This window comes from Carcharodon carcharias, chromosome 1 (genome assembly GCF_017639515.1).
Source record: "Carcharodon carcharias isolate sCarCar2 chromosome 1, sCarCar2.pri, whole genome shotgun sequence".
Classification (NCBI taxonomy): domain Eukaryota; kingdom Metazoa; phylum Chordata; class Chondrichthyes; order Lamniformes; family Lamnidae; genus Carcharodon; species Carcharodon carcharias.
The window spans coordinates 13744502-13761851 of record NC_054467.1 but is presented as its reverse complement, the minus strand read 5'-3'; the positions used below and the strand labels follow the sequence as shown (position 1 = coordinate 13761851).

At 40.7% G+C, this 17350-nt stretch overlaps 1 protein-coding gene across 5 annotated transcripts in view; it reads left to right on the top strand.

The window, feature by feature from the left end:
* The window catches only part of tbck (TBC1 domain containing kinase), a 200096-nt gene that overhangs the window by 92409 nt on the left and 90337 nt on the right, over nucleotides 1–17350 (top strand). For all 5 annotated transcript variants that reach the window (XM_041184468.1, XM_041184458.1, XM_041184472.1 and 2 more), the window contains 2 exons: nucleotides 12736–12772; nucleotides 13492–13653. In XM_041184468.1, coding sequence (XP_041040402.1) covers nucleotides 12736–12772; nucleotides 13492–13653 — 199 coding nt within the window. The remainder of the gene's footprint in view (nucleotides 1–12735; nucleotides 12773–13491; nucleotides 13654–17350) is intronic.

The window sequence follows — 17350 nt, the reverse complement described above, 5'->3', positions numbered from 1 at the left end:
TCAAATACACGGAATTACATCAATTTCATGTAACTTATTTTTACAAAAACTTTCCTGATCGAAGGACCACCAAGCTTCTTAGAGAGCATTTGCAGTTTGTCTACTTCTAAGTGTACCTCATTTACAAGTAACCTGATTTGCTTTTTTCAAGTTGCACCATTTGAAAATGTGACTAAGGCACATTTATACACAAAGTTAAGATCAAGACTTTTGTTTCAATCTCATTTGCTATCATGTAACGCATCTAACATGAAACTATATATATTCGGAAAAATTGTGATTTTGCAGTAAAGCAGTTTGACACTCAAGCATGTGTATGAAAAATAGCAGCAGTGTGAAGGTTAACATTGGAATTTGGGGAATTCTGGAGCGCTGAAAGTTGACTAGAAGGTTTTAAGAAAACAAATCAGTGATTAAAGACAAAGTTTAAAAAAACATAAACTGTCCAATAGTTTCAGATATATCTAATTGTTAACTTTCAAAAGGAGAAAATATTGCAATGAGGAATTTGGAAACTGTGGAGCCACTGAGATGGAGGGAACATAAAATTTACATGAGTTATACAAAAGAGAAAGGGCGGCATTTGGGTGGAGGTTCGAGATGTTGGTGATGCACATTGCAAATGCAAGCAGCTAATGTAGGCCATAACGGAATTGAACCAGATCTGCACCAGCATTAGAAAATCTTGTGCTAATAATATATGGCACTTTGCAAACCTGTCAAAATTCATTCTTGTTCTTTGGGCTTTATGTAACTTCATTGTAAGCTGAAGAAACCACAAACCAACCATAGCCCAGTGATTTCACGCTTAAGTCTGTAGGAAAGACTGCCAACTAGCTCTGTGAACATCAACGTGGTCGAAGCATTGAACAAATTCCATATTCAAAATAAGGATAGCTGACGTATGGAATTCCAATATTCAAAAGCAAAAGAGTGATTCTGGGGTAAGGGACTTATGAACCAGTTGGCAAGGAAGATGTTCAGGTCACTATTTATTAAGAGCAAAGAGATCATTAGCCAACATTGCTTTTATATTTTCGAAGTAGCAGATTGTTCTTCACAAACCTTTTTTTTAAAAAGACAGCCCTTCATTGAATATAATGACTGAAATTTTCCACTCCCGTTGGCAGTGGGATTCATGCTGGGTGTGAGTGGACAATATGGCGAGAAGGCCAAAAATCGGTTTTATGCCACAGTGAAACCGGTTTGTGATCGTCTGCTCCACCAGTCAATGGTTGGCCGTGTTTTTCACCGCCGCACGTCAGGAACCTAATTTCAATACTTCATCTCATTATAAGCCCTGCTGGCCAGAATCATCCCGCCCACGCTGGATCATCCGTGCACATCGGTGGCGTGCACCTGGCCAGCTGCACTTCGCTCGGGACTTGGAGTTTTGTTTGCCTACCTTGCTTCAGGTAGCACTCACGGTCATCAGTGCCAGGCTTCGCAGGCAGCACCACATCACTTTTAGGGGGACCCACGGACAGGCCTCTACCTACCAGACCAGCTGTAAGGCAGGGGTAGCATTTCAACGGCTGTAGGGCTTGGGCTTGTTTTGGAAAGGAATGGGAAGTGGTCTCAGGCAAGGGAAAAGGCTGCTGGACGGGAGCTGGACTGAGAAATGGGGGTATCCCTGGGTGTGTATGGGGGCACATGTTGATCTGTGCAAGTGGCCTCAAAATGGCAAGGGCTGAGGAGGCAGTCTTCAGAGCAGATGAGGCCAGATGGAGATGTGAGGATGTATGAGCATGAGTGAGTGGTGATGTCCCTTGCGCTGGCAGAGGGTGTGATGCCAGTGAATACGAACATATGAATTAGGAACAAGAGTCGGCCACTCGGCCCCTCAAGACTGCTTTGCCATTCAATAATATCATGGCTGATCTGATTTTAACCTCATATTCCTGCCTACCTTTCACCCCTTTGTTAATCAAGAATCTATCTACCTCTGCCTTAAAGATATTCAAGGACCCTGCCTCAACCACCTTTTGAGGAACAGAATTCCAAAGTCAAGAATTTGTGTGTGTGTGTTTGTGTGTTTAGAATGATGAGGTAGTCGGCTTAGGATGAGATCATTCATCCTCTTTTGCACTGGATGGCCAATCTCTTCTATGCAGCATTGACACTGACCACCATTGCCACTGCCTCCGAAGCAGGAGTGGTGAGATTCCTGGGCAAGCAGGATGGGTGGACATCATGGCAGGCCTCCAAAAGGCAGTCCAGTGACAGGCCACTGAACTCCCCTTGGCTTTTAGGGCCATGTCTTCACTGGAGCAGTCCTGGGCTGCAAGCATTGCGAACTGTGTGCGCGGCTGCAGTTTGGATACAGCACACGGAGTGAGGTAACGGCATGGCGGGCGATTCAGATGCTGCCCGCCAGCCAGATGGCTGTGGCTTCATAATTAATGAGATGAGAAGCAGATGACACAGCACGAAAACCCGCCATTGTGGCCGGTGGGTAAAACGTCTTTTTACATGCCCACTACTCCACCTACTGCAATTCTGAATCGATTCCGCCCAATGTCCTTCCATTTTCAATAGGCATTTGATTAAGTCCCACATGTGAGATTTTTCATGTAAAATAACGCTGATATTATTCATGGTGGGAATTAAATCATCCAATTGTTTTGCACAGGACTTGCTTTTTTAAGTGTCGTGACTATTATTAGCTGCTGAATTGAAAGTGCTTTCTGAACAGAAAGCCGAGATGGTGTTAAAGGGGAGGAAGCCAAATTCTGGTAGGGAGTGGGACCACTGGAATCTGTTCTGGTTCATCTGTTTATCACTATGCCACCATCTTCCCCCGATGTAATGTCACTGGACGAGTAATCCAATTAGGCCCAGGCTGGTCCTCTGGACGCATGTGTTCAAATCCTATCATGACAGTTGGTGGAATTTAAATTCAAGAAATAAATCTGGAATATACAGCCAGCATCAGTAATGGTGACCATGAAAATGATCATCAATTGTTGTAAAAATCCATCTGGTTCATTAATACCCTTTTTAAGGAAGGAAACCTGCCATCCTTACCCAATCTGTCCTACAAGTGACTCCAGGCCCACAGCATGTGGTTGACTCTTAACTTCCCTCTGAAATGGCCTAACAAGCCATTCAGTTCAAGGTCAGTTAGGGATGGGCAACAAATGCTGACCTTGCCAACGATGCTCACATCCCATGAAAGAATTAAAAAAAAACACACATGGCACTTGGGAGCTTTCAATAACGTAAAAGTTGTTGGTTGCTTGATGCTTTGGAGCCAGTGTTGGAGAGATTGTAATGAGTCACAGAAATCGGATTAAGTTGGAATGAGTCTCAGATATAGTGCTGTGTTGAGCTGAGGAAGAAGGATTTTGATGTAGATAAGCATAAAATAATGAAAATTGGATTGGATGTGTATGTAATCAAAGTCCTTCTGTACAGAAATTACTTTTTCATGTAAAATGAGTACTGTTAGTGTTATATTTCATCAGTATTTAAGGCTGTATTTGTAATGTATTATAAGAGTTCTGCACATCCTGTCTTCAAAAGATCTTGATTTCTTGAAATTAACTCAGAGAAGAGCAGGAAAGATAATTTTGTCATCAGGATTTTGAAGTCCTTATACAGTGATTGAGCCTGATTATTTTTACTGGAGGCACCAAATGTAAAGGAAGATTAAAGCAGTAAATTCAGTTTCCCGGAGGTAAGAACACAGGATGAAGGAGTCTCGACAGATCAGGTTTCCCCATTTTCCTCCCATTTGATTTGTGATTTGTACAATCTATTGCCGTAGAAGTGGTTAATGCTGTGTTGATTCAATCTTTTGAAAAGAAGCCGGGCGTTGATCAGCTTAATAATGAGGTAGAAGCTTACAATGGGCAGGATTTTCTGGCCCTGTTGTGGGCGAGGCGATGCCCTGGCCAGAAGTCCATTGACTTGCATCGGGACTGGAAGATCCCAGCAGCGGGTGGGTGTGGAAAATCCCGTCCAATGATACAGAAATGTTACTGAAATATTCTGTAGAAAGCCAATTCTCCCATTGTTACAATCATAAAAAATGTCATTTAGTGAAGCTCTGAGGGTCAAATTTAAGAATGCAGTTTATAATATTGGATCGATACCCTGGAGTTCTCATTCGATTGTCTTTGGGTGGGGTGGCGAGGGTGTGGTGGGGGTGGGGGGCAGGATGAGACTTCAAGACACTTTTTTTCTTCTCGGTGGTTTTCGCCCTGGATGTCGAAGTTGAGAGGGACATACTCAGTCAGTTGTCTTTTCTCATTTCACACTATCTCATGTTGAGTATCCAGCAGGTAAATCAAAACTGTGATAGTTGTTTTCCAATGATTCTTGGCGTGAGTGAAATTTTATAACCTCATCTGAATTTGTATATCGGTGTGAAAATCTTCTACTTTTTTCGCAGTTGACATATTTTGAACGGTGGATGGCACAACGGATTAAATAAAAGAAAATAAATTAAGTTAAGGGAGGATACCTTGGAGAGAAACTTCAGCTTGGGGGAAGCAGGAAACAACCAGGATTTTAAAGGAGAGACAAGAGACATTTGAAAGAAGAGAAGGTATCAGAGATATAGGGAGAGAGTCCACAATGCGAACTGATGAGAAAGTGATTCTACTGCTGTGATAGTCTGGACAGGAAAGGTGCTGGAATGCTTAGTTGGGCATGGAGCTCCGATAGGTCATAAGGATTAGATATTGTGAGAAGTAGAAAAGAGTTGCAGGTATAATACGGGACCCACTCCTGGGTATGTGATTAGATATTGTCAGCTTAATCTAATAGCTGCATAGACCCTCTGTTGACACTGAACATAAGTATGTTTTGATGATGTCATTGAATGGAAAGTGAGAAGGAAGGGAAGGTTCACCTTCAGCGTGATGGGCTCAAATCCATACACACAAAAAGCTGATTTTCACCACTTTTACACTTCCTGGAGAATAATAACATTCCATCCAAAAGATGGCACCTCTAACATGCAACATTTCTTCATTCCTACACTGATGTGGCAACCTAGATTATATGCTCAAGTCTCTGGAATGGATTTGAACCCACAACCTTATACCTTTAGAGGCAAGAGTGTGTACCAGGACAAACCACAATTTGAAAAGTAACCAAGAAAATAGTTTACTAATGCACTCTACATTTTAACCTACTTTATCTTGCAGTAAAAGACATTTTAAAGCCATTATAAGTCTGGTAACTAAAACCTGATCAAATTTAAACATAAGAAACCACTTGTGATAAATAACACACCAAACTTTCCTTTCAATGTTATTAGCTCTTAAGTAAGCAAACAGCATTCTGTAAACAGAGTGAAAAAGCAGCACACCCAAAAGTTTATTTCTGCCTTGTAGAAAGACATTCAGTTGTGTTTCCTGTGATGGCCAAAGATGTGCGCTTTAGAACATTGCATGGCCTAGAGTTGATGCCCAAGTACTAATCCTATTTCAGCAAAACCAGACTAATCTTTCATCAGGGAAGCTGAAGTACTGCTGTTAAAATGTTTGCACATGCTCGTATGGTTCCTGTTGCCGAGGGTCATCTCTTTCTGTGAGATTACATTCGTGTCAGTCTAATTTTCCCGTGCAAAAGAAAAGAAAATACCTGGAATCCTGAAGCGAGACAATCATTTCCTAATAAGTGACTTTTTCTCCATAATATTTTATTTATTTATGGGGAAGCATTTGTCAGAAGTCTTTGTTCTATCTATGCTGTCAATTGTAATTTGAGATTCTCTGAGATGTAAACACATATGAATAAGGTTGGCTAAATGACGAAAAAACATGCAGCTGGAGATAGTGTGCTTTGTTGTAACTATGATAAAACATGAAAGAAAGTCATAGGGATAGACTCCTGAAATGATTTAATTAATTGTGTTGAAGACAGTGTATGTTTGTAGAAATGGAATTTCAATTCCTAATCATTTAAGTGAAGTTGGCTCTAATTCTAATGCAACGATCCACTTTGCTCTGAGATGTCGGACAGCAAGAACTCTGGCTTTCACTAAATAAGGAAAGGGAATACCCCATTCCACAGCCCATAGACTATAATCTGCTGCTGTGGAATCTACCCCACCCATTGAGCATCAGTCAGGATGTTTTCTGAGTCAGAACTCCCACTCCAGGGCTTGAGCACAAAAGTCAAGGCTGACATTTGAAAGCAGGACTGAGGGAGTGTGTCAGAGGTACAGTCTTTTGCATGAGATGTTAAACTGAGGTCCCATCTGCCCTAGACATGTATGATCACATGGTACTATATCTGTTAGCGCAGGGGCATTATCTCCAAGCAGGTTATCTGATCATTATCACGTTGGTGGGACCTTGCTACACTCAAATTGAGTAATGCCTTTCTACAGTGAGTACACATCAAAAGTACTTCATTGGCTGTAAAATGCTTTGCAACATTCTGAGGTCAGGATAAGTGCTGTATAAATGAAAGTCTTTCTTTTCTTTAGCTAAAGCTGCAGTTATACAATGCTACCTGGCCATTGTATGTGGTGTATAATGATCAAGACCAAAATTGTATTGCAGATTGCTTGACTGTAAATCATACTGTATCATAAGGAAAATTTATGCACACAGAGGTCTATTCATTCATTCACTATATTTAACATTAAGAGAGAGCAAGTTGGATCATTTAAAATGAATGCACTTTGTTTAGAAAGGATCCAGAGAGTCCAGTGAATCACATTAGCACTTTTTGAATCTATCTTGCCACCACACACAAACTGTTGTAGCCAAGCAATATGACTCCTTGAGGGAGTCTCATACCACTTTGCTTTAATATAGAGCCTATTATGACCTTAGGAAGCATTCTACAGGCTAGAGTACTTTTGGAGTGTCATCACTGTTCGTGGTGAAGGAAACGCCGCAACCAATTTGCTCACAGCAAGGTCCCACAAATAGCAATGTGATAATAACCAGGTCACTATGTTTTTTTAAAACTGCAGGTTGTATGATAAATATTGCCCAGGGCACCAGGGTAAACTCCCCTGCTGTTCTTCGAATTGTGGTATGGGACCCTGTGCGTCCACCAGAAAAGGCCGGCAGGGCCGCAGTTTAACATTTCATTCAAAAGATAATGCAGCACTCCCTCCGTACTGCACTGGAGCGTTAGCCGTAATATGTGCCCAAGTACCTGATGTGGGACTTTGAACCCACAACCTTCCTACTCAGAGGCGAAAGCAGCACCAACAGAGCCACAGCTGACTCTTCTGAACAACTTAACTGTATGAATGATGGTTGCCATGCAGCCAGTGGTGTGTTTTCATGGGCTACCTGTTCCTGATAGTATCCTCTATTTATTTTTGCCATTGATCAAATAAATCAATTTAAGAGTAACTGCAGAAAAAACGCAATGTTAATGCCATGTTTGAAGTGGACAGAATAATGCAATTCTAATTGATGTTGCTAGGTGGTGGTATAGCCTTTAAAAATTTAGCCCTAGAAATTGGATCACACCAAGCCTATTTTTATAGTTGTAAAACAAGCAACTAATGGCCCAAAATGGCGGTTGGTGTGTGCACATAGATTCCGCACTGGAAATGCCTTGGCCACTTTGGTGACGGTTCATGCATAGGTATCTCGGGCATGTTCTGAAACAGGTGTTGGGCCCTTTGCTTGGGCATGGTGAGGCCCTGATGCTTGTTTGAGTATCTGGTGTAAAACTTGTTTGTGACTGACTATAACATTAGTGACGCGTGCTGCTGTCCCTATTGCCAGGCGTTTGGTAACTAAAGGTTTGTTGCTGCCACTGTAAGGTAAGCTTCATATCTTATTGTACAGGCAGGATTGGAAGGAGTGTTTGCCTCATCCCCAGGCCAAATTTGAGGCTGCCATTGACCAGCACTTGGCGCACTCCCACCCAAGAACCCTTTAGCAAATGAGCTGGATGACTTTGATGCCTCATGGAACTGGCAAGATGCATCTTGGGCTGCAACTGGCACCTGCAATATGCCGGTCATGTAGCTAAGATGCTAGCAGCCCAGATTCCTGTGGTCCTGTTTTTGCCTTGATCAGACATGGGTGGCCTGCATCCCAATTTGGGCATGATCCATTTCTAGATCATAATGTTTATATAATGATCTCAAGCATATGCTTGAATAAGTAAAAGGGAGGGCATTTGGAACCAATGTCGGTGTTCTGTTACTCTCACCAGTAATCATATGAGTTTGTCATCTAGCATCCCCTCTTACATTGAATTTCTGATCTTAGAGTTGTTCTCATAATCACTATTTTCACTTTCCTATTACGAAAAGAAAACACGGTGCCACTGGGACCTGGAGTTAATAAATCTTCTCCTGAACTGTTAACTTGTCCTATCACTTGGATAAGGAGGAATCTGCTGCTGACTTCCAGCACTTTCTTCCTTTGTTTCAGATTTCCAATGTCAGATTTGCCTCATGAAGCAGTTCAGTGTTGCAATGCGATATGGATGCATGCAATATCCAGAACACTATTAACAATACTGTTCCATGTGAAGGCACCATTGGCGTTATTGTGAAACTTTTTTGGATGATGATATCGTCCAGAACAGACAGAGCTTTACTTGTTACATTTTTGCCAAGAAATACAACCAGCTGGATTTAATGGTCACAAGGAGTCCCTTGATATCAGGCACCCAGTGCCTGATGAAGGGACCCGGCATCTGGAAAGTAGAAGGTGGCCATTGAAAGCCACGTTCCTGTTCTTGCCTCTGCACCCCCCGGTCCCCTCCTGCAACTCCCACTTCGCAATCCCTATCCCACCTTCACTTACCATTGCCTGGGGTCCCTCAGCAATCCTGGGCCTCTGTTGGGGTGCATTACCAACAGCTGCCACCAGTCCCGGTGACGCTGAAGTGCAATGAAGAGCTGGCAAACTCTGACTAGCTGACAGCTCTTGGTGGGCAGGACTTCCAGGTCGGGGTCCCAAATACCGGGAAAGGCTCATTGGTGGCCACGTAAGTGCCTGATAGGCACTTAATACCATTGGGCTTCCCCATGGAACTGACAGGGGTTCCTTGCCAGTTCTGCAACCAATGGGCAAGATCCCTGTTGGGCTGATTACACCCCACCCAGTGGAACCAATAGTTGTTCAACACAAGATTGTTTCAGCTGATTTTGCTGGCCTATTCATTAAAATTACACCTTCTTAAAATCCTGCTCAAAGTAGTCCAGCATAGTCAGCATTGCGAAATAAATAAGTCCATTTGGTTTGACTCACTTGGCAAAACTCATGGCTAATTCAGAAAGTTGTGGACTTGGGACTTGAGCCCATGATTTAGCCCGACACTCCATTACAGTACTGAGGGGGTGCTGCATCGTCAGAAGTGTCGCCCTTTAGATGGAACATTTAACCAAGGCTTCATCTCCCATTTGAATGGATGTTAAAAATTCCAGTGGACTGGTTGAAGAGCAGCAGGAGGTTCTCTAATTTCATGGAAAATGCTCCTTCCCTCAATCTGGATCAGATTAATTTCATATTGCTGCAGTTTGTGAGGCATTGATGCATTGCAAAATGGCTGTTGGATTCACCCACAGAACACTTCAGAATAAATCATTACATGGAAAATGATCTGGGAGAGTCATATTAAGCTGCCTTACAAATAAAAATTCTTTCCTCTTTCCATCTTCACTCATATGACAGCTAAAACTCAACCCATTATCATTGTTGCTTGTTTGTTCTTGCCTTAGACATTATGTGATGTTGAGGATTTGGATCTGAATCCAAAAACCTTTAGTTTTGTGAAGTCAGCTGTGGTCCATCAAGTTGAAATAAACTGAAGCAGGAAGCTGACAGTAATGAAAAGTACTGAATGTTCGAAATGGATCCAAAGCGCAGATAATTTAACTGTCCAAAAAACTGTATGAAGTGATATGAACTCTTCAGTATTCTTGTGCTTTGAGGCCATTTAATTACAAAACAGGATCTCGTACCTTTGTTATACCTGTGAACCTGTCACTAGTCAAAATTAAATTTCCTTTAGAAACTTGTCATTTGATGATAAAACATTAGATTGAAAATAAGTGTGCGTGCATGCACTTAGCAAAAATGATACATGTATCACCACCACCACCTACACCCACACAGCCCACAATGACACGGTCCCTCAGTGAGTTGACAAAACATCTGGATTCCAGACACTGAACCCCAGTGCTAAAGCTACAGGACTTTTTTTTCTCTCTCTGCTAGGTTGAATCTGTATTGCACTTCGCTGCATTTATTATCTGTGCTATTCCACAATCCTGCAGATATCAGCTGTGAAAACTGGACATTTCTTGTAAGCATTTAAAATAAGATTAGATGCCCACAATTCCTTAAACAATGAATACGTATCTTGCATTCTGGGTTTGTAGAAGTTACAGTAAAATATGAGTAGATTGACATTTAAAATTGATGCTATTTACTCAGTGGAGCATTACAGTGCTTTTATCCATTCTCAGGATCTCGGTATAGTCTACATGGCTGGCTTTTATTTCCCATCCCTACTCACTCATTGTGGTTTGACACAAATGAGGGGCTTGCTAGGCCACTTCAGAATGGCAATGAGCATTTAATTGTGTTGTGTGGGACTTGAATTACAGTTAACTAGGTAGGGTGGTCAGGTTTCCTTCCCAAATGGACATCAGTGGACCAGTTGGGTTTGTATGACAATCTGACAGCTTGATGGTCTCTTTTTTTCTCAGAATTTTAAAACTGAATTCAAATGTTCAGATAGCACACGGGAGATGGTGGCATCGTGGTAATGTCACTCGACTAGTGATCAGTTTAAAGCTCTGGAAGCAGCGGTCCATGTCTTGCCATGGCAGCTGGTGGAACTCAAATTCAATTCATAAAATCTGGAATTGAAAGCTAGTCTCAGTAAGGTGATCATGAAATTATTATCGATTGTCATAAAAACCCAGGGAAGGAAACCTGCCAACTTTACCTGGTCTAACCTACAGATCCACAGCAATGTGGTTGACTCTTAACCACCCTCTGAAATGGCATAGCAAGCCACTCCATTCAAGGGCACTTGGGGGTGGGCAACTAATGCTGGCTTTGCCAGCGACACTCATCCCATGAAAAAATAAATTTTAAAATAAACTGGGATTTTCTAGATTATTAGTCCAGTAATATAACTGCTGCATTTTTGTACCTTGTTAATATTATTTTACTCTGCTATTGCATACTATGAGAAATGGAGAAGACAAAGGATTATCGTAGATGATTTATGTCCAACTACCAACGCACATTTACCAACAACTGACTTTAGCAAGTTTCTAAGCCATACTTAATTTAGCTTCAAAAGCTGAAAGTAATGACTTTTATGTCGGTTTTAGTGGCTCAGTGATATTATTTAAAATGGCCAAAAAACCTCAAGAAGAAATACTGGATGTGGAGAATTTCACTTGTGTGAAAGACTGCACAGACTGGTGCTTGCAACTTGTGCTCCTTTCATACTCTGCATAAAGGAACATGAGTTCCCTATTGTAGCTGTACACTCATGAGGATGTGGCAAAAAGAGCCCAAGCCACCCCACCAAGGACACAATGGTAAATAAGTTGAAGGGAATCCACTCGTGAGCTGCTCTTGCGGTCTTGAATTGCTAGCTGTACATCAAATTTGGTACATAGCTGGGATCAATTCCCATACCTCAGTCGTATGTGGAGGTTTAAAGGAATTGTTCGTTTCAATGAATTGTCTTATCATATTACCAGAACACTGCAAAGCATTCCATGGAGCAGATTACTTTTCAAGTGCAGTGACTTCTTATGTGGGGCAAATGTAGCAGCCATTGTGTGCCAGCAAGCACCCACATATATTAAAAAGGTGAATGACCTCAGATGCCATCCATCCAGAAGGGATTAATAATTATCTTTTTCCTGCAGCAGTTTTGTCAGGACATAATTTATAGTAGATTGGCAGGGAATCCTGTGTTTGACTTCATATTATGTAATATTGGGATCATTACTGCTGATGGTAGAGCTGGGACCTCGTAGTTTGTGGTGTTCAAAGGCTTCTTTAGAAATCCAGAGTTGTAGAGGAAAGCCCAGCAAGAGAGAAGACATCTTTTGCATTTATGTAGCACCTCTCACATCCTCAAAAAACCCCAAAGCACTCCACAGCCAATGAATTATATCAACATCGAGTCAAATGCAGTATCCAGTGTGGGTACATTAAGATGATGTCAGAAGCAGAAATATGATTACACAACCAGTTGATCTGGTATTGGTTGAGAGAGGAATGTTGGCCGGGACACCAAAAAAACTTCCAGCTCCTCTTTGAATGGTACTGTGGGATCCCATATGGTAGACAGGTTTAACATCTCATCTAAAAAAAACAGCACCTCCTACAATGCAGCACTTCCTCAGTATTGCACCGAAGCAACATCTTAGATTGTGTGCTTAAGTGGGGCTTGAACCCATGACTTTCTAACTCCAATGTTAGAGTGTTAATCATGCTGATGCATTGCAGGACATGAACTACTATAAAAAATGACAACTTCTAAATTGCCATTCACCAGTATTTGCGGTCAAGATCTCAATATCAGTTAATGAATCATTCTGCCTATGGAACAATATGACCTTGTCTAATAGTGCTCTGTTTTGAAATAAAAATAGAAAATACTGTAAAATTCAGCATCGAAACGCCAACTCTGTTTCTCTCTCCGCAGATGGTGCCAGATATGCTGAGTTTTACCAGTATTTTCTGTTTTTACTTCCGATTTCCAGCATCCGCAGTGTTTTGCTTTTATCTTAGTGCTCTGTTTTGTATTTTTCAGCTTTATGCCATTCCATGGTTTCTCACAATGTTTACACGTGAGTAGTACTAATATTTATCTGACAAAATTCAGCCAAGAAATCTTTGAAAGCATTTAAGTGTTAAGTCAACCTAAATATACATTAAAAAAATCATCAGGGCAGAAATCTTAGCTCATTGATGTCTCTAGTATGCGCTCTCTTTAACAACACCAGGCTACAATTTACCTCTAAGAAGTTTGAGTTAAAAGGAATAAGGGTCACAATACGGGTTATTGCTCCCAAAGGTCAAATAATTTGTAGGAAATAATTGCGCAAGAAGTATTGTAATGGACCGGCTCTGCACAAGTTTTGACAAGAAATGGTGCTCATTTTCCATAACTTGCTAACACTTGCACTGCTGTTACTTTCTGTTGTGGTGGATTTGGTTTGATTATGCTTCTGATTCAGCTGGTTTTAGTGCATCAATGAAATGGATTCAACCTGATTTCAATTGAAATTTACAGCAAAATACCAAGCGCAAAACAACAGCCATTCACCAAATTTGTGTTTCTCCCAGATACAATTACTCCAAAACAATTATTGGAAGTAAAGCCTGACCAACAAAAATAATTTTTCAAAAAAAAAAGTTGATGACAATACAGTTACCAATTTTATGTCACTAGGATAAACCTTTTAAAGACAATTTTTATAAAATTTAGCATCATGAGAAATTCAATCCTGTTTCCTCACTAAATATGCATCTTAGTTGCTGAAACTGTCCGTCTTTGTTTTTACAGATGTGTTTCCTTTGCACAAAATCTTTCACCTATGGGACACGTTACTCTTAGGCATTTCTTCATTCCCGTTCTGTATTGGGGTAGCGATTCTGCAACAGTTGCGAGACAGACTACTGGCCAATGGATTCAATGAATGCATTCTACTGTTTTCAGACTTACCAGGTAAAGATCTCTAGTAAATGGCCCCTAGGAAAAACATTTCAGCGCATAGTATCCTATTGTTATGATCTGGCAAATGACATGTGCCAGGTGGATCAAATCCACAAGGAAAGTTGATCACGCAGTCACAACTGTTTTGCAATTTGTATTTTTTTTTCAAGATGCATGCCTTGAATTCAAAAGTAATAAGACTACCATGACTTCAGAGGTTTTTAGAAAACGAAATTAAATATTTATTAACAATAGAAAAGATTTCAAACACATACATAAGTCTACAAATTACTATTATAATAACTCCTAAAATCCCTTATTTACCTGACTCCCAGTTGCACCCCCATTAAGGCAAAATAAAAATAAATAGATTTAAACAGACCCAGGCAAAGCACACAATACTCTGGACAGTGAGTTTTCTCAGCGTCATTTCCTGTAGACAGCAACTTGATGCACAAAGGCTAGAAGCTTTTCACACTTGGATTAGACCTTAGAATTCCTTCTTCCCTTACACATAGCTTCATCTCCTTTGTACAGGTTTCTCCCTTGTTAATGCAAATTCCATTGTTCCCATATGCTTTTGCAACTTTACTTTTCTCTTAATATAAATCTTTTTATAGTACTAATTTTATCAGTAACCTTTGGGAAAATAAACACACTGTTTGGCTTAGCTTCTTCTGGCTCGGTGTAACATCTTACCATCTCTTTGAAATTAAAACCCAAAATTTCAAATTTTCCTCACACCTCACATTCTAAAACTTCAGCCATGTTTACATGTTTAGCATTTCAAACCTAGCTTCTTATTGATAACTCAAAGCCTCCAAACCAGTCCAATTCAATTAAATCCCCCTCCCATACACACACACACATATATATATATATATATATATACACACACACAGAAACTAATCCAAACCCCCACTATTAATCCACTTTTACAATAAATCACAATATTATGAAAATTATTATGATTTCATGACACTATACACACATGTATACCGTCAAAAATGTGGTTACACTGGGTTTCATCAAGTTTGTAGTTTTAATGTGGCACCAGTGGCTTCAATTTTGTTGATTTACAATGTCTGGGCATCCAGACTACTGGCTGCAGTTGGGTCTTAATGGTTCTGCGAATTCAATAGGGTTTTTAGGTTTAGAAGCATTGTTATAGAAGGACATTGCAAGGTCATAGAATTAAAAATTGCTTCAAATATTGTGCTTTATGTACTGTGGAATCTGGTACAATTTCTTTCTCCTAGTAGGGCATTTGTGGTAGGGAGATACATTTACCTCTTCCAATCCAGTTTTCATTATTAGTTATGCATAAATAACATAGCTCCATAATCTTTTGTTCTGAGCTGCCTGCTATTTTGTAATACATTTTAGGCGATAGAAACTAGGAATGCTGTGATTTGAACCGTATCTAAACACTAGGCCTCTTCATGACAAATTGCAGTTTCCAGCGGCAAACCTGCTCTTCCTATGTACCTGAGCTTGCAATTGGAAGCACACAGTGACTGGAAGTAGTCCCATATACCTTTGTAACACTAGGTTAAACACTAGAATTTGTACAGGCCACCCATTGTACACCCCTATTGACTTGTGCTATTCTGCCTAATCAGCCTTATATCATTCAGTCGCAAGCTGCAAGTCGGATTCAGTACAAGAAAGAAAGGAAAAAATAAGCCGACAAGTACACGACACTTAAATTACACATACTTTAAATTGTTTTAAAAACCAAAATAGTCAATTTTTTAGAATCAATTTCAGAATTCTTTAAATGAGCAGCTTGAATTTTATTTTAATGTGGGTCTAGCTTCTGATTCCTGAATGTCACCCCTTCACAGTGACATGGAAATATGGCTGGGACACGTGACTTTAAGAAATGGCCAAGACTAACAACCTGCATTTATGTTGTGTCTGTAGTAGTCAATGTGGTAAAGTGTCCCAGGGTGCTTCACAGAAGCATTGTCAAACAAAATTTGACACTGAGCCATGTAGAGAGATACTAGAATAGATGATCAAAAGTCAGAGATCATTTTAAGGGACATGTTAAAGGGGTTGAGAGAAGTAGAGAGGCGGAGAGGTTTAGGGAGGGAATTCCAGAGCTTGGGGCCTGGGCAGCTGAAAGCACGGCTGCCAGTGGTGGAGCGATGAAGCTTGGGAACGCACAAGAGACCAGAATTGGAGTAATGCAGAGATTTCTGAATGTTTTTGGACTAGACAAGGTTGCAGAGATAGGGATGAGCGAGGCTGTGGAAGGGATGAGCATTTTTTTAAATGAATGTGTTGTGGACCGCGAGTCAATGTAGGTCAGTGAGCACAGGGGTGATAGTGAACACGACTTGGTGCAAGTAAGGACACAAGCAGCAGAGCTTTGGATGTGCTCAAGATTAAGGAGGATGCAAGCTGGAAGGCTGGTCAGAAGTGCAGTGGAACAGCCTGCAGAATATATTCACTCTCAATTTGGTCCCCAGACAGAGAACTGTCAAGTAAATTAGATCAAAAGCATAACGGTGAGAGGTGCCTATACTTCCTGTTAATGAACGTCTGTACTCAGTGTTCATCTGGCCTCTATTTTGCAAAAGAATTCCAATTTTCAATGGCTCAACCATTACAGCTAGGTGTTTCACCACCAGAAGAGGATTTTTGCTGCTCTTAACTTGTAATAAGAACAAAAGAGCAGGAGTCGAGCCTATAGCCTCTCAAGCCTGCTGCACATTCAGCAATGTCATGGCTGATCCTCAACCTCAAATCCACTTTCCTGCCTGATCCCCACAACCCTTGGCTCCCTTAGGTTCCAGAAATCTATTGAACTTAGTCTTGAATAGACTTAACAATTGACCATCTACAGCCCTCTGCAGTAGAAAATTCCAGAGACACTCATTCCCCTGAGTGCAAAAAAATTCTCCTCATTGGAGGCTACTTGATGCAACTAAAGCTCATTGTATTAAAGCAATATGGGTCGGAAATTGATAAAGGGCAGAAGACTTAACATATTAGTCTGTAGATATTTCTGAACCGTAATGATCTAGTCCTTCCAATAACCTCATAGAACATGATTCTTAAGAATGTCAGGGAAGAGATGAACTACAGCTATTTCTAATATGAGGTTACACTTTAAATGATGTGCCGAGTATTTACGAGTATACAGAAAAAAAAACAGCTGATCCAGCAAGCTGGTCCCCTTAAATAAATTTGAAAAGCTCCTTACAAAATGCATTTAAAAGTTAAAAAAAGAAGGACTTGCATTTATAGAGTGCCTTGCACAACAGCTAGACATCTCAAAGTGCTTTACGGTCAATTGAGTACTTTTGAAATGCAATATAGGAAAATTGGCAGCCAATTTATGCACAGCAAGCACCCACAAACTGCAATGCGATAACGACCAGATAATTTGCTTTTGTGATTTTGATTGAGGGGTAAGTATTGACCAGGACACCAAAGATAGCTGCCCTGTTATTCATCTCTTCGAAATGGTGCTAGGGGATCTCATATGCCCAACCAGGAATTGAACCTATGACTCGTTAGGACACCATGTAGTAACTGAAGGAGTCATTGAATCAAATAATGATTTAGCACAGAAGGAAGCCATTCAGCCCATCGTTGGGGATTCTGTTCTGATGAAAGTTCATCTCGACCTGAAAAGTTAACTCTGTCTCTCTCCCAACACCTGAGTGTTTCAGCATTTTTCCGTTTTTATTTCGGA